Source organism: Orcinus orca, chromosome 3 (assembly GCF_937001465.1).
Source record: "Orcinus orca chromosome 3, mOrcOrc1.1, whole genome shotgun sequence".
NCBI lineage: Eukaryota > Metazoa > Chordata > Mammalia > Artiodactyla > Delphinidae > Orcinus > Orcinus orca.
Window position 1 is genome coordinate 143834192 of NC_064561.1, and position 23575 is coordinate 143857766.

The 23575-nt window shown below is 41.9% G+C and overlaps 1 protein-coding gene across 2 annotated transcripts in view; it reads left to right on the plus strand.

Moving 5' to 3' along the window:
* The window catches only part of ARL15 (ADP ribosylation factor like GTPase 15), a 415519-nt gene that overhangs the window by 114822 nt on the left and 277122 nt on the right, over positions 1 to 23575 (plus strand). For both annotated transcript variants that reach the window (XM_033437851.2, XM_004275132.3), the window contains one exon: positions 20374 to 20518. In XM_033437851.2, coding sequence (XP_033293742.1) covers positions 20374 to 20518 — 145 coding nt within the window. The remainder of the gene's footprint in view (positions 1 to 20373; positions 20519 to 23575) is intronic.

Genomic DNA, 23575 nt, shown 5'->3' on the forward strand with positions numbered 1-23575 from the left:
TTGTAAAAATGACTGTACTACCCAGAGCAATCTACAGGTTCCAAGCAATCCCTATCAAATTACCAATGGCATTTTTTACAGAACTAGAACAAAAAATCTTAAAATTTGTATGGAGACACAAAAGACCCTGAATAGCTAAAGCAGCCTTGAGGGAAAAACATGGAGCTGGAGGAATCAGACTCCCTGACTTCAGACTATACTACAAAGATTATACTACAGTAATCAAGACAGTATGGTGCTGGCACAAAAACAGAAATATAAATCAATAAAACAGGATAGAAAGCCCAGAGATAAACCCATGCACCTATGGTCAACTAATCTATGACAAAGGAGGCAAGGATATACAATGGAGAGAAGACAGTCTCTTCAATAAGTGGTGCTGAGAAACTGGACAGCTACATGTAAAAGGATGAAATTAGAACACTCCCTAACACCATACACAAAAATAAACTCAAAATGGATTAGAGACCTAAATGTAAGACTGGGCACTATAAAACTCTTAGAGGAAAACATAGGCAGAACACTCTTTGACATACATCACAGCAAGATCTTTTTTGATCCATCTCTTAGAGTAATGAAAATAAAAACAAAAATAAGCAAATGGGACCTAATGAAACTGAAAAGCTTTTGCAAAGCAAAGGAAACTACAAACAAGACAAAAAGACAACCCTCAGAATGGGAGAAAATATTTGCAAATGAATCAATGGACAAAGGATTTATCTCTAAAATATATAAACTGCTCATGCAGCTCAATATTAAAAAACCAAACAACCCAATCCAAAAATGGGCAGAAGACCTAAATAGACATTTCTACAAAGAAGACATACCGATGACTAAGAAGCACATGAAAAGCTGCTCAACATCACTAATTATTAGAGAAATGCAAATCAAAACTACAGTGAGGTATCACCTCACATCAGTTAGAATGGGCATCATCATCAGAGAGGGTGTGGAGAAAAGGGAACCCTCCTGCACTGTTGGTGGGAATGTAAATTGATACAGCCACTATGGAGAACAGTATGGATGTTCCTTAAAAAACTAAAAATAGAACTACCATACGACCCAGCAAATCCCACTACTGGGCATATACCTAGAGAAAACCATAATTCAAAAAGACAAATGGACCACAATGCTCATTGCTGCACTATTTACAATAGCCATGTCATGGAAGCAACCTAAATGCTCATCGACAGACGAATGGATAAAGAAGTTGTGGTACATATATACAATGGAATATTACTCAGCTGTAAAAAGGAAGGAATTAGGTCATTTGTAGAGATGTGGATGGATCTAGAGACTGTCGTAGTGAGTGAAGTAAGTCAGAAAGAGAAAAATAAGTATCATATGTTAATGCATATATGTGGAACCTAGAAAAATGGTACAGATGAACTGGTTTCTTCTGCAGGGCAGAAATTGAGACACAGATGTAGAGAACAAATGTATGGGCACCAAGTGGGGAAAGTGGCAGGGGGAGGGGGTGGTGGTGTGATGAATTGGGAGATTGAGATTGACATATATACACTAATATGTATTAAATGGATAACTAATAAGAACCTGCTGTATAAAAAAAAAATAAAATTCAAAAAATAAAAAAGTAAAAAGAATCAGAACTCTGTTATGACACAGAGCATTGTCTGTGATAAATCAGAAAAACGATGAGCTAGTTGTATAATTAGGCATACAGTGATCCCTGTTGTATGCAATTCACTTCCTCTGTTTTAAAAAAGAGAGGAAAAAAGATGCATATAAAGTAGTATATGCAAAAAAAGTTGAAGAACTGACCACCAATAATCTCTAGGAGGTTGGAATAATGCGGAAATTACGCATTCTCCCTTATACATTTGATTGATTGAATTATTTGCAAGGATTACTTTAAAGATCAGAAAAAATAGAGAAGAAAATTAATTATACATCTGTATGTGTCTATAACTGGACTACAGATAACAGAAGTTTTCCGGAAATATGGGGGTTGGGCCAACTTTTTGATTAATGAGGATAGAAAATTATTTCCTTCTCTACCTGTGAGGAGTTGTTGCTTTTTTAGCTATTTAAATCATTATGATATTTTGTATCCTTCTTTCTTATGTTAGCTCTTTGCATGATTCCTTATGAGTAAAAAGAAGACAAAAGTTGGGTTCATTTTATTGCACATTTTCATTGATGATTGTCTGAATGCAGGATTTTAATTACTCTTTCTGTTGAAAATGACCCTCTCCTGTGTCTTGCTACCCAGATATAACTGCACAGGTTGCTTGATTTTGAGAGGACCACTCCAATTTTGTGGACTGGGGAGAGGGTTGTTATAAGGGAGTGTAGCTGAGTCAAGACTCCTGGTTCCAGAAGCTTTCAAGCAGTGTTATCTTTCTTTTTCCTTATTTAAATAGAATAATTCAGACAACGTGTGGTTTTCGTTCTTACTCCCAGAGAGCAGTCAGCATGTAAGCGTGTATATCTCATTTAAAATTTTATTTTTAAAAAATGAACATCTCTGCATCTGTTATTTTTCCAGGATGCTTTTCAAAGTCTAAGACAAGGAATATCTTCTTCAAATCTTTCTGAAACACATTAGAGAATTATTGATTAGAATATGGGTAGATGAATAGAGAATCTACCTCAAAAAAAATGAGACTAAAACCTTCATATTTTCCATTAATCTAACCTAATGATTCTGGACTATTTTAATGGATGTATTCAATTTGCTTGAGACCAGCCATGATTAATTTTATCCATTGATTTACACATTTCACAAACATACTATGTATCAGGCATGATGATACAAAGTTGAATAAAGAATGATTTAGAGTTAATATGTAATGGGGAAGACAGACATTCCGTATGCACTTTGGCTCTAGTGCAGTGTAGTAAGTAGAACATTAGCAACATGAACCAAATACTGTGAGAATACAGAGTATAATGTGAGCCTAGAGGGAGGGAGGAGGAGTTAGGGAAACCTGGGCCTTGAGAATTGAGAACGATTGTTGCCTCTTGGACAAAAGGAATATGGATTTATTTCCTGAGTAAATAAACATCCTTAGTGTCTCAAGAGGGCTCTCCATATCATTCAATCCACTAGTAGAGAGAGACCGGGATACCCTGCTCTCGAGGCCGGCCCTTTGGGATTCTAAATAGCATGACTAGATGTCCCTTTGGGAAGTTTGTTCAGCTAAAAGTAAAACTCTCTTGTGGTATGAGCTAGATAAAAGATGATTCATTTTGTGTGCATGATGGGTCAGGTATGCTGAAGCAGATTCTTTCCAGGTTTTGGCCTTCCAAACGGTGTTTAATCTATAAATACCAGGGAGTAAAAGTACAAAACTGTGTAAAGTCATTCTATATTCTGTTATCTACCCGCTCTTCCTACTTTGCCATAAAGGTATATAGGGCTTTTTTTTTTTTTTTTTGGCCAGGTCAAAGATTTTTATTAGGATGAGATTAGAGAAAGATTTTTCATTTTAGGTGACTGGAAAGTACATCCAGCTGAAAACCATCAACCATTTAGGCTACATGCTTCATTTGAGTTGTGTTTCTGGATGCAAGTCAAGTATGACAACTGTGAGTTTCATAACTTTCTCTAACTTGATTCAAAAACGTTTGGGGGCCAAAATACTTCTTGAGGTCTTTTCTGTCCTCTCCTGGCAAGACCCTCTGGAGGTTATCAAGGTCAAGATTATATTGCTGGGTCTCAGAAAATTGCAGAAGAGATGAGGAACTCTGAGGCTGAGGCTTGCATCATCACTTGCCCTTGCCGGTGTTCTCCCAGTCATGACTTACCACTTCTTGTTCAAGATGAACGTCTCGTTGGGTCCTTGCCTCTGACAAAGAGAAACTAATAATTTATGTTATGTATTTTGTCTGCTTGTTAGCAATGCTCAGGTTCCTTCGTTGGAGTTATGGCTTTTAGACCATGTAGAGTAAGTTCTGAAGGGAAAATATGTTGTTGAAGAAGGTTGAGTGGACAAGAAGGGACTATGGAAAGCAATAGTCAGTGAGAGTAATTCCAGTGAGTGGCAGTCGGAACTCTACAGTGTTCATGACTATAGTCTCCCAGGGGACACTCAAACCCAGTTGGTATTTTGGGATCTTTTTATTTATGGTATTATTATTCATAGTATCTCAGCCCCAGAGTATTCAGTTTGTCTTTTTAAAAATTCAATAATGGTTATTAAGGTTAAAAATGGATTTTATAACCATATATCTGAGCAGTTTATAATAGGGCCATATGAGCTCCTTGAGTGAATCAACAAATATCTGATTGAGCACCTGTGATGTACTTGGTACAGTATTTATGTTGAAGTAGTGACAGTTCTGTCAAGAAATAATGGCTTTATTGCAAAAGAATAGGTGTAGAGAATATGAAATATTTAAGAGGTAGAATCAGCATGAGTATGGGGTTTTATGAATTGTGAACAGTGTGAGAGAGAAAGGATCTAGGATGTTAAGACGATTTTAGCTTTAAATGCTGGGTTGGATGATGCTGACATTTCCTAAAGTAGGGAATACAGGAAGGAGGGACAAATGGGTGGGAGGATTGGTAGTGAATTTGGGTGTTTGTTAGTTTGAGTACCTAAGGAATATCTAGGTATAGATGTCTAACAGGAAGTTTAGACACACTGCTTGGGTTCTCCAGAAAGAGGCTGAAGATGGACATGGGATTGAGAAATCAGCAATGTAGTCAAAGCAATGAGAACGGAAGGTTGGCTCAGGTGAAGCATGCCAAGTGAGGAGGTCGTTGGACATAAGGACGTACCCTGGATTTCCACCTCCACCACTTCATTACAATTGTGCTTGTCAGGATTACCAGCATCCTCCATATTCCCAAATACAGGGGTTATCTGTGTGCTCTGATCCTCACGTAACTGCTTAGAAGCATTCATCTCAGTTGATGATCTCCGCCCTCTAGAAGCACTCGACTTTTCTTGATTTCTGTTACACTCTGTTTCCTAGCTTTTTCCCTATCAGGCTGGTTGGTTTCTCCTCTGGTGCCCAACCTATAAAGGTTGGACAACTCTGGGACTCTGCCTCAGCCTCCCCCTGTCTGTCACTGCTGTGAACTTTGTGTTGTAGTTCTAGAGGAAGGCTAAGCTCGGTGAGAGTCAGATAAAAGTTATAAGATATGCCAAAACCAATAGGTGACGTAAAAGAATGTGTTCCTTCCACTCAAGAAAAATATGGATAGAATATATAATTGCATCAACCTCAATCCAAAAAGAGGTTAGAAAATAATCCAGTATGGTTGTAAAGGATCCATGGAAACCATTCAACCAATTAGTTTGAAAATATTTATTGGGTGTATATTTTATGCCAGGCCATGTTCTAGGTGCTGGGGATGCATCTGTCAAAATCCTGCAAAAATTCCTGCCCTCATGAGACTTACATTCTTATGAGGGGACACAGGCAGTAAACCAAATGCACGAGTAAGTTATTGAATAGGTAAGAAGACGGTAAGTGCTGTGGAAAGACATAAAACATATAAGGGGGATAGGGAATGTCGTGAGGCAGGGAGGATGCACTTTTAGAATAGAGTGATCAGGGTAAGTCTCACTGAAAAGGTGACGTGTGAGCAAAGACCCAAACAAGATAAAGGAGTGAGTCTGTGTGTATCTAGGGCAAGCAATTTCTAGATAGAGGAAATGGCAAGTGCAAAAGCTCTGAAGTAGGACTGTCCCTAGCATGATCCAGGAACAGCAAGGAGCAACTGACTGAGGGAGGAAATCGTAGTAGGTGTTGCCATAGGAACAGTTAGGGGGTGGGGTGGGAGGGAGGTTGTGGCAGGTTTTATGGGACCTTGTAATCTGTTATAAGGGCTGTGGTTTTTCTATCCTGAGTGAGATGGGCTGGCCTTTGGAGGATTTTGCATGGAAAATAGATATGACCTGACACATTTTAACAGGATCACTCTGACTACTGTGTTGTAAATAGACTATAGGGAGGTTAGAGAGGAAGCAGGGAGCCAGTTGTGAGGCTCTTGCCGTAATCCAGGCAAGATGACAGTAGCTTAGACAGAGTGGGAAGGGCAGAGGTGGTAAGAAGTAGTTGGATTCTGGAAATATTTTGAAGCTATTGCTGACAGGGTTTCCTGATGGATTGAATGTGTGGTTTAAGAGAAAAGGAGTTGCCAAGGATCATTCTGGGTTTTTGGCCTGAGCAACTAAAAAAAAAAAAAAAAAAATGGAGTTGCTGTTAACTGAGCCGAGGAAAAAGTTTGGGGATGAGTTATGAGTTGTGTTTTGGGTATGTTAGATTCAAGATGCCGACTCAGTATCCCGGAGGGGGAATGTGGAGAAGGCATTTGCATATATGCGTTTAGAGGTCCGTGGTACAGATATAAATTTGGGAGTTAAAAGCATCTAGAGAGATTTGAAAGCATGAGATTGGAGGTAGTCAGCACGGAAGTGAGTGCAGGTAGAAGAGGCTTTAGGTCATCCCAGGTATTCCGATGGTAAGAGGCGGATGAGATTAAGAAACTGACAAGGAACCCCCTTCCCAGTGAAATAAGAGAGAATCCAGAAATGAGTGGTGTCTAGAAGTTCAGTGAGAAAGTTTTTTTTTTTGCGGTACGCGACCCTCTCACTGTCGTGGCCTCTCCCGTTGCGGAGCACAGGCTCCGGACGCGCAGGCTCAGCGGCCATGGCTCACGGGCCCAGCCGCTCCGCGGCATGTGGGATCTTCCCGCACCGGGGCACGAACCCGAATCTCCTGCATCGGCAGGCGGACTCTCAACCACTGCGCCACCAGGGAAGCCCGGAGGCAGTGGTAATCGTTTTAACGGAAAGGACCTGTAAGACAAGGGCTGAGATTTGACTATTGGGTCTAGTAGTGTGGACATCACGATGACTTTGACAAGGAGAGAGCCTGTTAGGAGTGGGTTCAGGAGAGAAAGGGAAGAGGGGAAATAGAGATGATGTTTTCAAGGAGGTTTGAAAGCAGAGAAAGGGAGGAAGAAGTGGGGCGAGGTTAGCCCGACCTGTTAATTGATGTGCTTTTTATAGCCATATAATTTGAGTATTAAGTTGTTAGAAGTTGTGCTAAAATTGAGGAGTGAACATATTTAAAGTATAATTAATTGCTAGTAGTAGTTTATTTTCAGCATTGTGTACTTTGTTTTCTAAATCTTTAATTTTTCTTTTTGAAATCTCATTGTCAATTGAAGTAAAATAGATATCGAGGCTTTTAAAATTGAAGTATAATTGACATACAACATTATTAGTTTCAGGTGTACAACATAATGATTTGACCTTTGTATACACTGAATGTTGGGGCTTTTAATGAAAGTGTTGTAGAAAGTTCTCAAGCTGAGATTCAGTCAAATATTCGAGGTTGCGGTTCAAACTGCTGCTGAAGCCGTATCCTGTGTCAAGTCAAAGATTATCACACTATCTAGTGCTGTCTTTAAGATGTCCCCTTTGAACTCTCCTTGCCTTTCCATCAGTCTTTGAAAGTTTGAAGTACCTACATTAACCTAAATTGGATGTGATTTAGAGAATATCTCTTGCCACTATTTGATCAAATTTTATTTGATGTCTATCTTTTTATTATCTCCTTCATTCTCTTCTCATTTCTTTCAGTGAAGGACTAGATGTGGCTTATAATACAAACATGTAATAAAACGTAAGAAGTAATATGGGATTTAAAATTGTATAATACATCATTTCAAAAATCTCATGTTTTAAGGTTCCGTATCTTTTATCCTTCTTTGTGGGCAGAGAGAGATTTGCAAATTGTAAGAAACTGTAAAATATGAAAACATTAATAGGATCGAAGAGAGAGCTATGGTTTTTATTGTATAGTTGCTCTGAAAGTCTTGCATGTTAAGAAAATCTCAAGGCAATTTTTGTTCTTTTCCCCACTGCCCCCAGATTACATGACAATGAGGTCTTATTTTAATAGATGCAGAACTTGTTATGACTGAAATTCTTTGTTTCAGGTTTTTACGTAATAGAGAATACTCGCGTTTTTCTGGTGATATCTTACTGCCCTTGTGTGGTTCCCAAATGAGCCCTGATCATCTCAAATACTTTTTATGTATTCTTTTGGTGATGAATATTTTATCTCTGCCAACACTGTCTCTAATTTGTCCATGAACAATTCCCTTGAGGACCTTCATATCCACTATTTTTGTAATTATAAAGTTGATTCTAACACGCAGTTCAAATAGTCATGAGCATATGCCCTTTCTTCCTTTGGGAGAGCCATGGCGGGGATAATCTATTCAGGTGTAGTCATAATTCCTTGGATGAATGTCATAAAATTTCCACAGAGTCACCGAATAAATGAGACATAATGTCCTAATTTTAAACACATGCCTTTAAGCCTTTCCCTTCCAACCTCATTCCCCCTGTTTTTGGTTTTTTGGTTTTGATTTATATTTTAACATGCTTGTTTACTATAACCCTTCAGAGTTTGTTTTTTTGGGAAAGCTGAATTTGTCGGCCAAAGACTATGATTTTTTAAATTATTTGTTGACCATAAATATGATTGCTCTGGTTTCTCTGTTTTGGGTTTTGGTATTTTTTACATGTTCCTGATGAGTAGTTTTTTGTTGTTGTAGCAGTTGCTTCACAATTACAGTGTGATGTGCAAATTAGAAAAGAGAGACTTGAAGGATTATACATTACTTAGATAAATATGTAGAAAACCAGAGTAGTCTGATTTAAGAAAAATAAAAAAAGAAAAAGCCCAGTCATATATCCTTAGGGAGTTTATATCTGTGTTTCTAGTGACAAGCAATAGCACAGTCTACCTGATTGAGTTTTTGTTCTTAATTAACAAAAGCTAGGCGCTACACACACCTCCAAGTATGTCCTGCCCCATTTTCCTCCTACAAGATATTAAAGTTGAAAGGAAAGCAAGAATATGCAAGTTTAGACATAAGAGCTGTCAGGCATCAGCTTCCTACACAGACACAGCCAGTTCCCATCTTCTTACATGTAATAATTTATTGGTAGAAGTATGAAAAGAAAGAAGAGAATGCATGTGGAATAGGAGAGCTGAGTATTAAATAATAGTAGACAAGTGGGACACGGAGAGGGTAAAACATTTTGCTCAGGAAAATCCCGGCTTAGATTTTTCTGCTAGCTTTCATCTTGCCCTCTGCCCAGAACTCTGGCATATTCCATCAGAATAAGTCCATGGAATTGGAAGATCAACAAATATTGTTCTATTTTATGTTTTTAAATTGTAATAATAGAGAAAGCCTATCGTCTTTTGGGCCAAAGGACAGAATGTATAGTTGATATTGTTTATGGCTGCCCTGTAAGTGAATAGTCTATTTAGGGACAAATCCCACAAGAGCTTGGGGTCAGGGCTCCCTTCTTTCATTGCTGAAGGTAGGGGTCAGCTATTTCTTTCTTAACTGCCTGGCAGCCAGGGCCCCAGCCTGAAACCAAGGCTTGGCCAATTGGATGCTCCAGCTTGATGGTCAGTGGTACCGGGTTGGAGTAGTCAGAGGTCATTCTCATGCTGCAATGGAGTTCAGTACAGGATGCCAAGCAGTTAGTACAAGTGGTGACTCCTGTACTAATGGCTGCTGCGGTGTTACTGTGGGCTGCCTTGGTTCTTGCATTTTTTTAGTCTTCTCATCTGTTCTGTGAGTTATCAGTATGCTTCCAATAAATCACTTTTCTGGTATTTGCAAGCAGAACCTTCTCTGGTACAAAAGAAAAAGGAGGACACCCATTTTAAAAAAACACCTATGATGTTCAAATATCATATTTTCCTGGTTCTAAAGTGCCTCTTTAATAAAACACACCTTTAAATAACTCTCTGATTAATTCCAGCTTATAAAGTGAGAAGATGGCTTGAACTACCACTGCTGCCAGCTCAGCTGTGGATCTGAAATATCCAGCTGTGCCCTCTCTGCCTCTCTCATCACCAATAACAGACTTTGCAATCAGAGTCTGTCTGACACGTGTGTTGATGTGTGAGGCGAGATAGCGTCTAGTTCACTGTATTGGCTCTTCCACATTAGACCAGAGTAAACATTTGTCTTTGTCAGCAGTTAAAGCAACGTGATTTGAGGATGCACAGGGATCACAGACACTACCACCACCCCCTCCCCTTGCCACCATTATGCTTTTGTCTAGGTCTGCATAGACGTAGCAGGAGATTCATAATCAAAGAGAATTGATTTAACTGCTAAGATAGACCAGTCATGTTTAAAAGCTGTTTCTCCTCTCAGGGAAAGAAAAAATACAGTGATGGTCCCACTTTACATCATATTATGCTCTCTTTTAATAGTTCTTATTATAGCAAACCAAAAGGACTGTCTCTGTATGATTAGCCACCACTGGTATCTGGCTTATCAGGTCAGATCTTTGACCAAATGGACAATAAAATAAAATCCAGACCCTGAGTTATCTTGAACTGTGCACTGTGAGAAGAGTCCTGTTGGGTGGTCACAAAGTCAGTTTTTAGGAAAACACTTTTCTAAGTGAAAAATCTAATAACCACAGTCATGGTGATAACAATACCTATTGATTACTGAGCACTGTTCTGAGCATTTGATACACAGTACCTCATTTACTGCTGCCAGCAATCCGATGAGATGATCCTTGCTCTCTAGATTAGGAAACAGGTGTTGGTGAAGTAACTTCTCCAGATCACAGTAAGGTTGGATCTCAGGCTTGTCTGACCATGCACTTAATCAGAGCCATGTACTGAGTCACTGAGGAGCTCATTCTACCGCGGGGTGGATGCTGTGTCAGACGCTCAGGTTCCAAAATTAAGTCACAAGTGGAGCCTGCATTGAAGTGCTCCAAGTCCAAGTGGGGGAAGAAGGACTGTAGATCACCTTTACTTGACAGAATGATGAGTGTTAGGACAGTGGAACAGAAAAGGTGCTAAGGGAGTTTGAAGAAGGTCATCTCAATCAGACTGAGGGCCACAGAATTCTTCCTGGAAGAAATGATCATTGAGCTGAATTTTGAAGGATGACTAGGTGCCAGCCAGAGGGAGTTAGTGGAGAATGATGTATAGGCAGAGGGTCAGCCCCTTTGATGACATGGATCATGAAGGAGACTGGATCAGGAACTGCACATAGGTCTGTATGGTTGGCCTGAGGGCCATGTATATGGTGGGAAAATAAAAACAAATTATTATGCAGATATTATAATTATAAATATATAAGAATTATAAACTTAAAATAATTATATTTTAAGATTCACATGTTGAACCCCGGTTTGGGTGCTTTATAAACATTATGAACATTATCTTATGTAATCCCTCTAACAACCATCAGAGGCCAGAAATGAAGGCAAAGGCCAGGTCATAAAGAGCCTATCTGCTGAGATAAGAAGTTTGGTCATTTTCCTGACAGCTATGGGTAGCCGTGGAAAGATTTTAAATCATGGGAATGACTTGATGTGTTTTAGGAAGATCATTATTAGCATTTTGGAGACTGAATTGGATTCGGGTAAGACCCGAAGTAAGGACACCAGTTAGGACAGTGTGTTTTCCAGGCGACAGTGGTGACGCGCTGTCAGAGACTTTAGGAATGGGGAGATGGTAGAGACCAAATGGGTGGATTTAAGGGAATTGGTGACAGAGAGGCTATGTGGGGCTGAGCTCCATCTTCATGGAACCTGGAGATTGTTAAGTGAAGGAATGCTCTGTGGTCCAAAAATATGGAATTAGGATTTTCACTGTTAGGGTCTACAAGGAAAACAACTTTAGTTTGATTTGTTTTTCTCTCGACCGTTCCAAAGCTCCCCATCTCCAGTTCCAAAAAGCACCAAGAGCAGAGAGAATCTGCTTTGCTGGGATCTTTCCTGGGAGATTTTAGGTGATCCATCTGCTGGAAGATCTACCTAGGGAGTCTAGCTCTTTTTAAACGTTTCCATTCCCTGATTTTTCCTAAGTGTACAAAGTATGGAAAAATGCCATTGTTAAGGAATAGTAAAAGTGTTTAAGTATTTTCATGCCCGACTTTCCGTTTAGAAACATTCTATTCAGAAAGTGACCAAGAAAGAGGTTCAATACAAAATGTATTAATCTCTTTCACGTTCAACTAAATTTGTATTTCTTTGCTCTTGAGGGAAAAAAATAATAAATGGCCTGAAACTGACCCAGGTGAAGCCCTGATTTGGATATGTTTATGAATATTCATTTAGCTTGGTTCTCATTACAGATAGTCATGCCTGGGGAATTTACTGCTAGTTTTACTGGGTAATTCTGTCATTATAAAAATTAGATATTCCATCTAGTCATTATAAGAGAAAAATTACATCTTGAAAATAAGAAAGACGTTTATTTTCTACTTAGCTTCCTCTTTGAGTTTCTTCATTTTTATTTTAAAAAAAAATCTTATCCCCCTGATCTATTTCCAATATGAGAAGACCTGAACTTTTGGATTGCTGGAATATAGGAGAATCTCGAATTAGAGTCTCTTTAAATCTAATTATCAGATACGTGCCTTAACTTTTAAAACCCCACTTGTGGCTCATCTGGAAATACACGTACCAGGACTCATGAATGCCACTGATCAGGATGACTGATGCACAGACTGGGAGCCACGTGGGCCCCTGGTCTGGTTCAGCACCGCGGCACTCTCTTCCATTCAAAGTCTCAAATGGTCTGCCCCTCTGCAAAGCCGTGAGGCTAATGTCTGTAGCTGCTAAGCATGAAATCCCCTGCTTCTGTTTGTTTCTTTTGTTGCCACGAGTTAATAGGGACAGAGACAGGAGACAGCCCAGAACAAAGCAGAAATAATGGAGTATTTCACCCCAAAAAGGAATGTGGATTGAGAAATACAAAGGGTAAGGCAAAGACAGACTTAGTGTCCTGAGGCAGTGTGATGTATTGGCCAGAAGCCTCAGCCCTGGGACAATCTGTGAGCTCAGAGCAGCCCACATGGCCGAAAGGTTTGACCCATCTTCTGTAAAAACAATTTATTGTTTTTCCCACTAGGGTCTTAAAGGGCCACAGGATTTTTCACCTCAAAAAGTGGATTGCTCTTGTAACCTGGGAAGGGGTCGTCTGCTGGGATCCGTCTGGTGATCAAGGGCCTCTTCACAGTACACTGTTGCCCTGCTGATTATTTCTGTAGCTGAGGTGCCATTTGGAATTTATATTCTTTTCACTTCTTTGCAAGACCTACTAAATAATCCAAGACATCAGAGCATTTTTGAAATTCATTTTTCTTCTTGCAGATGGAAAGAAAGGATTAGCTAAAAGCTTGCATGTTCATATAGACCATCTCTTTGACATGGATTTCCACACAGCCCAGTTTATTTATGTATTTTCTCCCATACTCTTCCCCAATGCATATTATTTTGTTTAGTATTTGCTTGTTTATTTGTTTACTTTATTGAGGTACAGTTTACATGCACACATTTTAAAGGGGAAAACTTGAGAACTGTTCCCTTAGAGGTTTTTTTCTCCCCTTATTTACCACGTTTAGAATCAGAAATCTGTGCAGCTAGATTCTCTTCATAGACAAGCTTTGTCCTTTCCAGAGGACAAAAAAGGGTTAAATGGAAGAAGCAAACAGCGGGAAAGAGAAGCCAGCAGCCCTTCAGTATCCCCTTGTCTTCCAGCCCAGCCAGCCCCCCTCCTCCTTCCCTGCTCCCTAAGTCTGCCCCAAAGGAACCCAGTTCCTCTAACTGTCCAGGGAGAAAGATGCAGGGTGTCTGCCCAGAATGAAAGGCCATGAGCCGGACAGTGCAGTGAAGGAAGCAGTACCGAGACTTGCATCTTCCCCTTCCTCTGCCAGGCATCTGTCCAGTTACACAGGCAGCCTTGTTAAAGCCCCCCTTCACTCCCTCGAGACAACACCCCGCTTCCAAGGCTCTGAGCCCTGACTCCAGACGTGGCTGTACCAAGGCCAAGAGGACATGAGTAAGAGCTCTGGAGCCAAATAGCCCGGGTTGGAGCCCCAGCTCTGGCCCTTATTCTGTACCTTACAAACTCTGGCATATTTTCGTATCTGTACATTGCCCTCTACGAAGAATGCCCCGAACGTCGCCTCTACATGACACACTCTCAGATGTTAGAGGCTTTTCATTCCCATCACTCAGAAAATTGCTCTGGAACCAGACTGCCAGGGTTCAAATCCTGGTTCCACTTAACAAGTTTAACTTCTTTGGGCCTCAATTTCCCAGTCTTAAAATGGAAAGTGCAAAGTATCGATGCTTTTCTCATTGGGTTGTTCTTATAAGTGAATTAACACACAAATCATTTATATCTTGTGCTTAATAGTACTGACCATCTTGGGGTTTGTTTTTGTGTTATTAGGACACGATTCTTCCTCGTGTCTTTTCCAGAGCTTAAGCAGCTCTTACAAGCCCTATAAACATGTTTGGTTGTATTTTCAAAAGACAGACCCATATTTGACTATTATAGACTTGGAATTTTTTTTTTTTTTTTTTCGATACGCGGGTCTCTCACCGTTGTGGCCTCTCCCATTGCGGAGCACAGGCTCCGGACGCGCAGACTCAGTGGCCATGGCTCACGGACCCAGCCGCTCCGCGGCATGTGGGATCCTCCCGGACCGGGGCACGAACCCGCGTCCCCTGCATCAGCAGGCAGACTCTCAACCACTGCGCCACCAGGGAAGCCCGGAAAATATTTTAAATCTTGTAGTTTTGGATATTAATATGCTTCTTAATGTTTTATTCAGTGAACATGTTTAGTGTTAGAAAACATTCTAGAAATTGACTTCCTTTTGTCATTGTGAGAGTTGGTGAGGTTCAGAATATATAGGTGCCTCTTTTTGGTTTTGAAACCAAACCACCTAAGAAATATATCCACTTCAAGTCATGGGTGACTTCTCTTGCTTTTAGGTACCAACTAACTGTTTTTTTGTTAATCTGACAAGTATTTATTGAGCACAGTGCCAGGCCTCACCTGAGGACTCCAAGGAAAGACCTGGTCATCCGCCATAGGAAAACTCCGGTTTTTGTTTGGGAAGACCCGTATTTAAATAAGGAAGAGGTAGTATGGGGCTCGGGCAGTGACTGTATAGCTGTGGGAAGCCCCGACACTGACTGAAGAAAATTTTCCAGCAACTCTACAGAGCCTCAATCCAATTGAAATCATGCGCAGAATAAAATCATGTATTCATGATGAAAAACAGAGCATCAATTGAAACAAATGCCATGTCCCCAAAGGCTAGGGATTTAGCGAGACGGAATGGTAGGAGATGTGGGCAATGCAGGGGCCAGTGCCAGAGGGGGAAGATTTCGAGCAGGACTCTGTCTAGAAGGGTGAATTGTATGACAGCTTTGCTCCTCTGCTTTGGTGCCTGGCCACCCTTGGTAGCTGTAAAATTAAACTTTTTGAACCAACAATCAGACCAAGGATGAATATGTCTTTGGGTCAGTGTGCATAATTCTGTCATCTAATAATTCTTACAGTCAGTAAAAAATGCACGGGGCATAATACTCACTGCAGCGCTAGAAGTGTGGTAAAGGACCAAAGAGTGGAAGAAAGGAGTAGTTCTCGCCGGGGGAATGGGAGACTTTCCGGAGGAGGTGCCGTCTGAGCAGAACTTTGAATGGGAATTTGCCAAGTAGAAAAGAGGGGAGATTTCCTCTTGAGTGCACAGGACCCGGGTGGCGCAGAAACACGAAGTGCTCAGACTGTTTGAGGGACTAGAGAGTGATCTGGAGGGTGGCTGGCATCATTAAGGTGGAGATGTAGAAGGAAGTGCGATATACAGTCAAGTGCTTCATTAGTGCTTTACAGCGTCAATTTGTTGAGTAGTTATTCACTGAGTCCTGCTGTGTACAGTGCTCGACAGACCTACCGATGTCTGGCGCTGTCCCCAACAGAAATGGGGACATTTTAAGATAATCTTGCTGCCTTGGTGCTAGACCACCAGACTGAAATACTTGCAATTTAATCTTTTGCTTATTTTTTTTCCTGATACATGTGATCATCCTCCTTCAAGCAAATATTCCTAAGGTTTTGCTTGGGCTTTTTGGCTAATCCACCTTTTAGCTAAGGGTTATACAATTTGTCCAAAGTCTACGACACAGAGTTACTACTGGTGATTCCGGTCTTGGCCCTCTCTCAAGATATTGACACACTGTTTCCTCACATACAGTGTTGGTAGAAGCTTATGGATGCATGCTGGAGGGTAACATCCTGCATCCTGACATGATAAGAGAGAGACACTGAGTTCTTTTGGAAAGGAACAAGTCATAACGGACCCTATGTGAAAAGACCTGTGAACTAAAGCAATCTAGGCAACAGAGGCTGTGACCTTGGTTGTCTGATGCCATCTTCCCCTGCCCCCCCCCCACCCGCCATAGTTACCCTGTTCTCTATTGCCTGCTGCAAGTGAAGGGTAAGGATTGTGTGTCTTTAGTATCTTGGGTTGGACTGGGATGGGTTGGAGCATGTGGTGACTGCTGTGGGCCGCTGGAAGGGAAGTACCACAGTCTGGGCTGTATGGTGGGCTGCCAGGCCCGCGCCCAAGAAAGCTAACAATCACCTAAGATGCCTTAGGAAGATGGGCACTTATTTACCTGTATTCTCATAGCATAATGCACTGAACTGTTGCCTCATAATGTCCTCCTAAAGAAAGGAAGTGGCCGATAGTGTTAAAACGTTACTGGTTAATCGTGGGGAGACCGAAGCCGCCGAGGTTTATGGGCCTGCACGGAGTCATACAATGCCTCAGTGTCTGGCCTGGGAATGAAGCCTGAGTTTGCCGCTTGCTGTCAGGACGGCCGACGGCATTGTGTTTAGCATTGTACACCAGTGAAAGGGGCTTACCCTTAACAATGCACGAGCTGCTGTAGGAGACAGACACAATGAACTTTGGTACAGTATAGTCTAGAGGCCAAAATGAGTAATTTTAAGTAAATTGACTATGAGATCCAAAGCTTCATTAAGTTTTAAAACGAAAACCAAGTGAAAACTCTGTACAGTTTTTAGGAACTGACTCCAAAAACATGAACATTCTTCGCCCATTTGAAGTAGCATAGTTTTAAGAGTCTTATTTTATGGCTTGAATCTGACACTACCCCTGTTAACCATAGGATTTATTTACTTCAAATAAATACTCCAAGAGTCTGTGACTTATTTCAAAGATCCTGCCTTAGAATAATTGTCAGTCTAACCTTTATGCTTTTTATGTTCCAAAATGTCTCATTCTTACAGACTGTGGTTTGCGGGGCGGGGGGCGGGGGGGGGGGGCTTTTGTTTTATTCAGATTTGGTTTGGTTTGGGTTTTTTCAGAACAGTTGAAATATGGAGCCTGAAATTCCAGAAAGAGACTGGGGGAGAGGGGAGATGTCATGTTACATGCCTTTACCATCTGCATGATTGGAACTCTGGGGTAGAGACGACGTCACTGGGGAGAACAGAGAGAGAGGAGATAAAGACGAGAGTGGAGTAGAACGTCACTGCTAAATTGCCTTTTATGTCAGACATGTCGTAGGTGACCTAGAATAAATGAGCAGGTGATGTAGATATTATTGGGCTTGGCTGCAAAGTTTTTACACTCTGGAGTTTACAGAAAACATGAAAATGAAATTCTGGAACTTTGGGCCAAAATATGTTGAGTAATATTGCCACGTGAATGATTGAAACTGGGCAATATATAGCAATCAGTCACCTGCAATTTCATCTTGTATTTAAGACTGATGATAGTTTGGGCCAGGGTAGTTGAACGGGTCTCTTGCCAGGAGCTAGCCCAAGGGAGTTCTGGCAGAGAAGCTGAGCATGAGTGGTGCTGTCCAGAGCAGGAATAGGGTCTCTCCCCTCTCCCCCCAGCAAAGATCCCAGCAGCCCAGTAAGAGAAACCACTGTGTCACTGGTGCTGTTGTCTGTCATAGTTGAACCTGGCAGAGCTCTTCTTAGTGAATGGCTGCTAGCCAGTCTTTGAGGGAATACATACATGCATACATCTGTCTCTCAGGAAAACTCTAATCATGAGTCCAGGAGACTTGTTTCTTTTATGGGTAAGAAAAAGTTTGCAAAAGGTCAGACATTATCAGCCAGCCTTCATATGAATCTGGGATGAGATGTATTGGCATCTAGAATGCTTTTTATTGTCATAGTCATTAATCTTGTAGGAGAGGCAAAATGGAGCTCAAGTAAGGCCAGAGAAGAGTCACGAATATGATGGAGGAGTGGCAGGGGCTGCTATATGAGGGCAGACTGAAATAATTAGGACTCCTCAGGCTCTAAACAGGGGAGAAGAAATATGATTAGAGTTTAATAAATCCATGAAGAATATGGATTAGGTAATCATAGAATTTACCAGAAGTAGGCAGAGCCCCTTAAAAGCCAAGGAGAAGTGAATTTAGGACAAAAAGAAGGTCTTTCATACCAAGAAAGTAGGTCGTGCACATCAAAACCACTCTTGGTAACGGGGCTAAAACTTCTGGCATTGAAGAGCAGTGAAAAAGTCAAGCGTTTCTTTTATTTTAACACTATTTTCTTGAAGCATGGGGGACCCAGAGAGAGCCTAGATCAAGCTTCCTACTAGCCTTTACATTTTCTTTTCTCTTTTCTTAGGCGAAATTTAAATGTCATTCATTCGTCATTCAACAGTTATTCACTGAGGGTGGCTTCTATGCCGTGTACTCTGCTAAGCACTGTGGATCCTAGGATGAAGATGGACAGATATGGTTCCCACAGTCTGGTGATGAATGAGAAACTGTAATAGTCTGTGTGCTGAATTCACAAAAGTGCTGTGAGAGCTTGACATGAATTGCTAATGTACTCTTAGCATCAGAGCAGGCGGCCCTGAGGAAGGGGTGCTCTAACTGGGACCCGAAAGCCAATGAAGCATTCGCTATGCCAAGAGTTGGGAGGGAAGAGGGAGAGGCATATGTTGAATGCCTTGAGGTGCCAGAGGGTCAGCGTGACTGGAGGTGGGAGGGTGAGAGGGAGAGTAAGAGGAGAATCATGGAGGTGAGGCTGGAGGGGTGGGTGGAAGAGATCATGGAAGGTCTTGTAGACCATGATGATCATTATGGAGGCCGTGTGGAGAATAGAGGGGGCAACGGTGAATGTACTGGGACCCATTGGAGGATGTGGATGTTGTCCAGGCAGCGGTGGCCTGGGCTGGAGAGAGGCAGACAGATTCTAGACCTGTTTCAGAGGTCGTATGGACTGGACTTGTCAATTGACTAACGTGGATATGAGAAGTGAGGGTGAGGAATAATCAAGCTTGATTTATGAGAGTATGACAGCCATTTAGGCGTCGCATTTCAGCTGAGTAAGAAGAATTAGCACAGACATTTTATAGGTCTCTTCTCTCATGATCTCCAAAGGACCCAGAAGTCAGTAGGTCTGCCTCCCTCTTACCTCTCTGTCTCCCTCTTCCTCTGTTGAATCTTTCAGGTCCTAAATGCTTCAGACTCTACAAGCTGGCACATAGATGGCCCCTAATAAGTGGATGTCAAATAAGTAGAAAGACCAAAAACTGCATGAGTGGCTTCCAGCCTCCCAAATCCCCTTGTCTTTAACCCTTGCAGAGCAAACGGCAGTTCATAGTACCCTGAGGTCAGTTGACCTGAAGCAAGATTTAGCAAGAGTCAAGATGGCGGTGATATACACAGGAATTCTATTTAATGCTTTTTAAAAGCATTTTATTTTGAAATAACGTCAAAGCACTGGAAGACTAGTACACGGAACTTTCCTGTAGACTCTACTCAGGTTCCCCAGTCATTAACATTTTACCATGATTGCTTTATCACATTCCTCACCATCTAGGCGTGGAGACGGTGATGGAGATAGAGATTTAGAAATGTTCTTAGCCAGTTAATTGCAGATGTCAAGACTCTTCATCTCTAAGTGCTATCGTATGTGTTTTCTCAGGACAGTGATATTCCTTATGTAACCACAGTCCACTGATTAAATTCAGAAAATGTAACCTTCAGTGATACTGTCATTGCAGGCTCTGCTATTCAGTCTCTAGTCAGCTGTCACCTGTTGTCCCAACACTGTCGTTTATGGTGTCTCTTCCCCCGCCCAATCCAGGAGGCATGGCATTCGTTATGTCTCTCTAGTCTTCTTTAACCTGGAACAGTTCCTCAGTCTTTCTCTGACATTTTAGAGAAGAACAGGCTGCTTGTCCTGCAGAATGCTCCTCGCGGAGGTGTCGTCTGATGTCCTCGTGCTTGGATGAAGGTGGTGCATTTTTGGCAGAAAAGCTGCATAATGACGTGGCACCCCTCGCGGTGCCCCCGTCTCAGCAGGAGGGGGGCCGGCAAGTCCGAGTGGGTCTCACTCCTGGGAAGTTAACTTTGATTGCTTCGTCAAGGCGGTGTCCTCCTGGTCTCTCACTCTAAAGGTCCCTTTCCTCCTTAGGGTCAATAGGTTATTTAATTACCTCTCAGTACATAGTCATTTGAAATGTGACTAAGCTTTGTGCCTACAGTCATGCTTAAAAGCGCTGCATCTCCCCTCTCTCGGCAGTGTTTTAGAGCACTCTGCTGCAAGGGACCACCACCTGCGCGCCCAGAGTATGACCTGGTCTGCATAGGCCTCACGGGCTCTGGCAAGACCAGCCTCCTGTCCAAGCTCTGCAGCGAAAGCCCCAACAGCGTGGTGTCGACCACAGGTGGGTACCCCGCCGGCTTCTCGCCCTTTTTTTCCTCACCCCTGGGATGCTCTCGTTTCCTATGCTGTTGGTGGGGTCCCCTCATTTCACTGAAATGCTTCAGTCAGTTGATTATTTATTTTTAGATCCTCTGTTTTTCAAACTATATTTAAGGGGGGCTTTAATAGCATCAAATTGCTGCACGCTTCATCCCTCTAGTTGGTCATTTCAGTGCCACTGAATAAATCAAGCCAGGAGGACGTTGATAGAAACTAACCTCGCAACCTGGAATTCTCATACTGTGATAGATGGGTTCAGCTCAGGCCCACTGAGCGTCCTCCTCCCTTGAAGTGTCACTCTAGCCTGCTCGTGTTGGTCACACGCTCCCTACACGGTACAAGTGATAGTCTGAATCTTCTTCCCTGGAAGATGGTGGGCACAGGGACCGTTGATCAGGTTTACCATGTTGTTCCCTGAGGTGGCCAAGAAAAGTCAGTCTAGGCAGTGGTTCTCAATCAGGGCAGATTTTGCTCTCCAGGCGACATCTGGCAATGTCTGGAGACATTTTGGTTCTTACAGCTTGGGCAGGGTGCTACTGACTTCTTTTGAGTAGAGGCCGGGGATGCTGCTAAACATCCTACAGTGCACAGGACGGGCGCCCTCCGTGAGGAATTATCTGGCCCAGAGTATCAAAGTGCTACCAAGAACTTTTCTCACTCGCCAAAAGTGTCCTCTTTTTCCTCTGAAAATGAAGCGGGAAAGACAAGTGTTAACTAGAGAAAATTATGGGAGGTGAAAACCAGAGCTGCTGTGGGAGAACTGACAGGGAAGGAGTGGGCTGGGACATTGTCGGGGAAACTTAAAAAGATTGTTCATTCAGACAGCTTTCTTTTCTGAACACCTATCATGTGCTAGGTCCAGTGTTAGAAAGTGGGGATAAGCAGTGATCCCAGCACTCCAGGAGACTCAGGCTATGAGCCACACAGACATTAAGCTTGTGTCCAGAAATACACAAAGGAGGAGAAGCAATCAGTTTTGCTCGGACTGGGGGAAGGGGAGGATGATACATGATGGAGTTTTCTACATTGGATCTTGAGGACGAGCAAGCCTGGCAGACAAGCAGGAATAAGAGAGTGAGGTGGGAGAAGAAGGAAGATTTGGGGACAGAGGGGAAGCTGTGTGAAGGCAGAGGGGCCTGAAACAGGTTGCTACCTCCTGGGAACCACATTTCCGAGTGGCTGCGACACATGGTTAGTAGAATGCCACGAGTTGAGTCACAGGAGATAGGCAGTGGCCAAATCTTGGCAAACCTTTTATACCACACTCAGGAATTTGAGCTTTGTAGATAGCACAGAGACATCTGCACATACTTTAAGCAAAGAGAAACTGTGTGATAAAATATCCATTTGAGAAAGATCACGCTAGCCATGATGCTGAGGCTGAACTGTGGAAAGCTCCATTAGCCATTAACTAAGACAGTGATGGGAGGGAGGGAGAAGAGAGGGGGAGGGAGGAGGGAGGGAATAGATAGGATACTTATTGCAGGCCTAGTATTGACAGAGCTTGCTGGCCAGTTGGGTTTGGAGGATGAGGGAGAGAGAGAAGCCAAGGGTGACTCAGGTCCTGGCTTAGGTGAAGGGTATATGGTGGAACCGTTGACTAGGATTTCCTGTAAGTAGGAAAAATATTGATGACCAAGAGCCTTACCTCATTTCAGGCCAGGTTTTGCCACCAAATAAGTTAGGGGAAGAGTGCAGGCTTTGAAGGCTTTTCAGAGTTTAGAATTGTAGATAAGAAACTGTGGACCTGTGAAGAAACAGAGTCATAGCTTGATTAAAGGATGAGGAAAAGCTTGAGGGGTTCATGATGACTGGTGAGGCCACAGGGAGGATGAACAGAGCTCAAGTGTGGCCTGTTGCAGGAAGCCATTTCTAACTACCTTCCTTTCCCCCACATGGAACTGAGAACTCCCTGCTCTCCCACTGTGAAGTGTTTATCTCTCTACCATTTAGTGCCTGAGACACTGCTGTTGACACATTTGTCTCCCCAGGCTGAGGGGCAGATAGAGCATCTTATTTAGCTTGTGCCTCCAGATCCTGGCACACGATTTGGACATAGCTAAGATGCTTGTTGAGTGGATAAGCCTGCAACAGTAAATTGAATCCTTATGTTTTTACATAAAATATCGTACCTCTCTGAACCTCATAACTGCTTTTTATGACAGGTAAGATTCTTTTTCCATATTCTGTCTTTAAATCATCTGAGGCTCAAAGGTATGGTGATATGGCTGTTTTCACACAGTTAATGACAGAGGTAGGATGCCAGTGCAGGTCTCCAAATGAAGGTTAGTGGTACCCAAGCCTTAGAATTTCTGATGAGAGTATTATTTGCTAGTTGTCTGTAAGGCTGTGGACGTCTTCTGAGGAATGTGTTACGTAATATGCAGACTTTATTAACTTAACAATTCTTTTAAAGCAAAATAACTTCCTTCAAAATATGTATGAGTAACACAAGTATACCGTTCTTCACTTATCAGAGGTAGAAATGAGAAGCACTATTGCTAGAAGCACAGTTTTGAATTACAATGTACAAAATTATCTGTAAATAATTTTATAATTTATTATTTATAAATTGCAATGCAATATGTTCTATATTTGCTTTTATTCAATTTTTTAATAATATGTTTTCCTCTTACTGGAACCCGTTGTAACATTGTGCGCTAATTGATTTTCTGATGAATTAGTAAGTTGGCTGACATTTTGGATATCAAGCTTCTATGAGTTGTCATTGTCCTGAACCAGGCGCAGTGCCTTTTTGGAGACCTGTTTGGAGGTCTCGGCTATCAAGAAGTTTATACCTGGGGTAGGATTACCATGATAAACAGTTTAAATTTATTGAATGTTTAATATATGCCAGGAGCTAAGACAGAATAAGTGCTATACTTGATGGTATAAATATGAAAGTTAAAAGAGTGATCATTTCTAATCTGTGGGATCAAAGAAGGCCTCATTCAAATAGGGCCTCATATGATGGGGAGAATCTAAGGAACGGGGTGAGGAGAGTAAGGATAGAAAGCAT